The sequence below is a fragment of the Benincasa hispida genome, chromosome 11, assembly GCF_009727055.1.
Source record: "Benincasa hispida cultivar B227 chromosome 11, ASM972705v1, whole genome shotgun sequence".
Taxonomy (NCBI): domain Eukaryota; kingdom Viridiplantae; phylum Streptophyta; class Magnoliopsida; order Cucurbitales; family Cucurbitaceae; genus Benincasa; species Benincasa hispida.
In genome coordinates, this window is record NC_052359.1 from 68,382,652 (window position 1) to 68,388,651 (window position 6,000).

At 34.6% G+C, this 6,000-nt stretch overlaps 1 protein-coding gene across 1 annotated transcript in view; it reads left to right on the plus strand.

The window, feature by feature from the left end:
* Positions 1 to 4,827, plus strand: part of LOC120090826 (secreted RxLR effector protein 161-like) — a 29,517-nt gene extending 24,690 nt beyond the window's left edge. Inside the window, exons 3-4 of the mRNA XM_039048534.1 lie at positions 4,551 to 4,644; positions 4,747 to 4,827. Of these exons, the coding sequence (XP_038904462.1) occupies positions 4,551 to 4,644; positions 4,747 to 4,827 (175 nt within the window). The remainder of the gene's footprint in view (positions 1 to 4,550; positions 4,645 to 4,746) is intronic.
* Positions 4,828 to 6,000: the final 1,173 nt, after the last annotated feature.

A 6,000-nucleotide genomic window follows, 5' to 3' on the forward strand; every position in this document is an offset into this window, starting at 1 on the left:
GGTAAACCAAGTTTACATTACTTCAGAATCTAGGGTATTTTTGCACATGAGTTAGTGACAAATACTAAGAAGTTAGAACCTCATTCAAGATTATGCCAATTTGTGGGTTACCCTAAGAAAACGAGAGGTGGTCTATTTTATGACCCTTAAGAAAATAAGGTATTTGTATCGAAAAACGCTATATTTTTTAGGAAGACCACATGAGAGATCACAAACCACGAAGCAAAATAGTATAACTAAAGCTGCTGAAGAATTAACAAGGGTTGTTGATGCAACTGGTCCTTCATCAGGAATTAATGAAGAAGCCAACATTTCATGTTAGTCTTGTCCTTCTCAATCGTTGAGCGTGCCTCGACACAGTTGGAGGGTTCTGATATAACCTGACCATTACTTGGGTATAACTAAAGCTTAGGTTGTCATACTAGATGATGGTATTGAGACTCCATTGTCCTTTGAACAGGCAATGAATGACGTAGACAAGGACCAATGGGTCAAAGCCATGGACCTAAAAATGGAGTGTATGTACTCCAATTAAGTATGGGATCTTGTAGATCTACCTGAAGGGGTAAAACCCATAGGGTGCAAATGGATCTATAAAATAAAGAGAGATGTAACTGGAAAGGTATAGATCTTTAAAGCTAGACTTGTAGCATAGGGTTATACCTAGAGGGAAGGGGTTGACTATGATGAAACTTTATTCCCCTGTTGCTATGCTTAAGTCTGTAAGAGTTCTCTTATCCATAGCCGCATATTATGACTATGAAATATGGAGAATGGATCTCAAGACTGCTTTTATGAATGAAAATCTTGAAGAGAATATCTTTATGTCTCAACTCGAGGGATTCATAGCCCGAGATCAAGAGAAAAAAATTTGCAAGCTGAATTGATCCATTTATGGGTTGAAATAGACATCCAGATCTTGGAACATTATATTTGATACAGCGATCAAATCTTTTAATTTTGATCAAAACGTCGATGAACCTTGTATCTACAAGAAAATCATCAACAATAAAATAGCTTTTTCTAGTACTTTATATGGATGATATCCTACTCATTGGGAATGATGTAAGGTACCTTACTAACATTAACAGTCAGCAAGTACCAGTTCAATCAAGGGTTAGGCCACTGGACTGCAGTTAAGAACAACCTCAAGTATCTTAGGAGAACAAGAGACTATAAGCTGGTGTATGGAGCAAAGGATTTGATCCTTATAGGATACACCGACTCTGATTTCTAAACTGACGAGGATAAGAAATCCATGTCAGGATCAGTGTTTACCCTGAACAAGGGAGCTGTAGTGTGGCGTAGGTATACAGTTGCTTGAAAAGCAACAAAGAAAACAGTTTGGCTTAGAAAGTTCCTAAGCGATTTGGAAGTGGTTCCAAATATGAACTTGCCCGTCACCTAATATTGTGACAGCAGTGGATCAGTAGTCATTGTTGATCTTTTTACGAAGGCTCTCTTTCAACTAAAACGTTTGAGGGTCATCTAGAGAATCTAGGTCTATGAGACATGTACATTGTATAATCTAGGGCAAGTATGAGATGTGTAATGGGTATGTGGATGCCCTAGTTTATTGTATTTATTTACAATAATCTTGCCTTTTGGATTCTGATATCATGTACAACCCATTAACTAGAGTTTTAGTTCAAGTGGGAGTTTGTTGGGTTTTATGTCCTAAAACTCATAGATAGTAAATGTTATTAATTGACCATCATTAGTAAAGAGTTATAAATTTTAATTCAATAAATTTTATTATTTATGTTACTTGTCTTTTTTTGTCTTAATATCCCTAAATCCAATAAACTAACATCCAAGGTTGTCTTACGATTCTTGAACTGTATGTGGACACATACATGGATTAATGTTCAAGATATAGCCTAAAGGGTCTATAGTATAGGGATAAGGCTGGGTACCTTATTCTAGTAACACTCTGGATATGACCCACTTTGTATTTGAATAAACGCATTGATCCAATGCGTTCATGTAGTTGACATACAAGTGGAGGTATCCTATGCAATGAGTTTGCATCAGACTGGACTGCGAAATAGTAACCACTAGCTATAACACCGTTAACTAGTTAGGCTCCTATTTCAATAGGATGACCTAGGCAACTTAGTCTTAATCTTGAGTATATTATAAACTACTATTCACGAGAGGTTATTATTTTATTTATATGGGTGAGGGTGACTAGTTCGTTGACCTAATAATGCCTACCATTTCGGGGACAAGATCAAGTGGGGAGCTAGAAACATAATAATACAAGATGGAATTCACTCCTTCCTGCCTTAAGAGTAAGTAGATGAATGTTCCTTTAAGTGGTATCTTCGAGACTTGAACAAAGGCCCTACCCTCTCATTGGCCAGAAAGGGTTTCTATTTATTGGTTGGACCATAAACAGGTTGTTCATTACAGGAGCACTGGTACTTAAGGAATTAAGGGTCCAAGGGTAAAACGGTAATTTAACCTAGTTGAAGTTACAAACACTCATGAAGAACTAACTTGGTATTATTGGTCTATATGCGTGGATACGGAAATATATCTATAGTGAAAAGAGTGTAGTTATGGTCTTTAGTAGAGTGTACCCGCAATTAATGAATATTGATTAACTTGGTTAAAGAGTTTAGCCAATTAATCCCATATCGTTGGAGCTTCTTATCTACAAGTCCATTAGGTCCCTTGTTAGCTCACTAGAGGACATTTAAGAGAAATGCTTTGAATTGTTTAAATTAATTTTAGAAAACCATATATTAATGTGATTAATATATAATTGATTATAGATATGATTTATAATTCGAATTAAATTGGAAATTAATATTTGAATAAGATTCAATTGATTAATTTAAGTGAATTAGATTCACAAAGAATTAATTAATAGAGAGGTATTGCACATATACATACGATGTTTATGATAATTAAATATATATACACTAAATTAAATTTAATGTATAAATAGTTATTTAATTAATGTACAAATTAAATTAAATAAGTGTTATTTAATTAATTTGGCTAATTAAATAAGTATTATCTAATTAATTAATTATGGAAAAAGGAAATAGGAAAAGGATTAAGAAAAGGGCTTGGCCTTCTCTATATAAAGACCTCCCTATAGCCCCTTTAGGAGATATAGAGACTGACAATACACAACACACAAGTGTTATTACGCAAAATTTTCTCTAAGCCACAAATAGAATCCTCTCTACTCTCCAAAACCCCTTTCTCCTCTCTTTCTCTCAATAGAGAATAACTTCCTTACTCTCCCAATAATGTTCGGGATTGTTCAAGAAATCATTCGTGATCAAGATCGTCGAAGGATCCATTCGTTGGAACTTAAAGAGGATTGTTCGTGAAACCTTGGAATCTACAAAGGTAAGAATGATGTAAATCTTTTTCCCTAAAGCATGCTATATTAGATGTTTATATTCTATTTTAGTATACTGAATTTGTAAAAATTGAATTGCGGGATGCAAGACATTCACAACGTTTCCACTCTGGGATTCGATCCCTTTAGGGGTATCCTATACAATGAGTTTGCATAAGACTGGATCGTGAAATAGTAACCACTAGATGTTACACCGACTGGTTAGGTTTCTGTTTCACTAGGATGACTTAAGCAACTTAATCTTAATTTTGTGTATATTATGAACTCTTATTCACGAGAGGATTGTCCTTTGATTTGTATGGGTGAGAGTGGCCAGTTCGCCGATTCAATAAGCCTACCATTTGGGGAACAAGACCGAGTAGAGAGTTCGGAACATAATAATACAAGATGGAATTCACTCATCCCGTCTTCAGGGTAAGTAGATAAGTGTTCCCTTAAGTGGTGTCTCCGAGACTTGAACGAAGAGCCCTACCCTCTCATTGACCCAAGAGGGGTTATGTTTATTGGTTGAACCATAAATAGGTTGTTCATTAAAGGAACACTAGTACTTACAGAATCAAAATTAACCCAAGAGTAAAACGGTAATTTGACCCAGTTGGAATTACGAACACTTGTGAAAGATTAACTTATTCTTATTGGTCTATATCTGTGGATACAAAAATATATCTATAGTAAAAAGAGTGCAATTGTGGGTCTTTAGTGGAGTGTATCCACAGTTAATGAATATTGATTAGCTTAGTTAATGAGATTAGCCAATTAATCTCATATCATTGGAGCTTCTAATCTACAGGTCCACATATGATGTTTATGATAGACATATGATGTTTATGATAATTAAATATATATACGTTAAATTGGATTTAATGCATAAATAGTTATTTGATTAATGTGCTAATTAATTAAATAAGTGTTATTTAATTAATTGTGTACAAGAAAAAACTGAAAAAAGATTTGGAGAAGTGGGTTGACCCTTATCTATATAAAGTCTTCCTCATGGCCCTTTTGGAAGAGTATTGATGGTGTAAATTTTTCCTTAAGTCACAAAAAGAAGTCTTCTCTATTCTCCTAAAGGTTTTTCCTTCTCACCCTCTTCTAATAGTTGGATACCACCTATCCTTCTATTGGAATCATTAAGAATAATAAAATTATTTTTGTGGTTATGTTCAAGATTATTCAAGGACACGCTCGTGTTCAAGATCGTTGGAGGAGACGTTCGTTGGAATATCGAGAGGATCGTTCTAGAAGCTTGGGAATCTACAAAGGTGAGAATGGTTCATTCCTTTCTCTAAAACATGCTATTTCACATGTTTATTGTACACACATTCTGTTTTAGTACATTGATTTTGTTTAGGTAAGATTTGCAGAATGCAAGGTGTTCACACGCTTCTGCTCGAGATTTGAATCCCATCAATGTGGTTGTATGGCTACAACATGTGGGCTGGTAAGAACACTTGAGACAATGATCTACGTCTGGTTTAGACTCTAAAATGGTATACACGTTGTAGAAAGTGACGGTAGGTGAAGTTCCCTCTATATCATTAGGATTATCTTGATAAAATCCGAACTGCCGACCAAATCGATAAAGACTATACGATTATATAATCAAAATATCCCCACACCGAGATAATACATAGGATGATCGCATACTAGAGAGTTGGTAATATTCTTAAAATGATAAGTCTCGATCATCAATCAGATGCTCATGCTTATTCCGATTTTGAGAATTTGTGTGGCACTAAATGTTTGCACCTTTATTGGTCAATTCTTGTTTGCACCTTTATGGGTCAATTCTTATCTTCATATTCTCCAAAATAAATTAAGTCACCTTTGCTAGAAAAATTGACCATTTTTGGACCCTAAAAATTCACTGGAACAGGGTAATGGGTATTAAAATAATAGGTCAGCCATCTATAGACATAATGCATAGGAAAATAAAAGTCTCGATCGAATTTGAAGCTTTAGTTTTCAACTTCAAGTCACGATAAATAATGGCTAAAACTGGAATGATAAGGTTGTACGTCTTTTCGTCAGCCATCAAATTAGCAGCTTTAAAAACCCTAGGACGAAGGTGATGTTGGGAATGTCCTAGAACTCACAGTTCGTGTTAAACATTCTATTTATCAATAAATATTATTGAGTATTTTATTCAATAAAGTTGTTGATTTTGCACTCTATTATGAAAATCCAATAAACATATCCATGGCTATAGTATAAATACTTTAACTTTATATAGTGACATAAATAGGATCAAGTTAATATTATATAGCCTAAATGGTTTATAAGTATATGGATGAAATTGGGTATCTGATCCTGGTAACACTATTGGATGCGGCCCATTTTGTATATATAATACATATGATGTGATCCACAAATCATTCATGTAGAGACATGGGAGTGGGGGCATCCTATGCAATGAGTTTGCATATAGACTGGACCACGAAATAGTCACTTCTCTTTATAACGACTATTTAGTGTTAAAACTGACCATTTCATATTTAAGTAATCTAGGATAACTCAATCTTAAACCTGAGCTAGCTATAAACTTCTGTTTATTCGAGATTATCTTTTGATTTGCATAGGTGAGAGTAGTCTAACAGCACTGCTCAATAAGCCTTCCA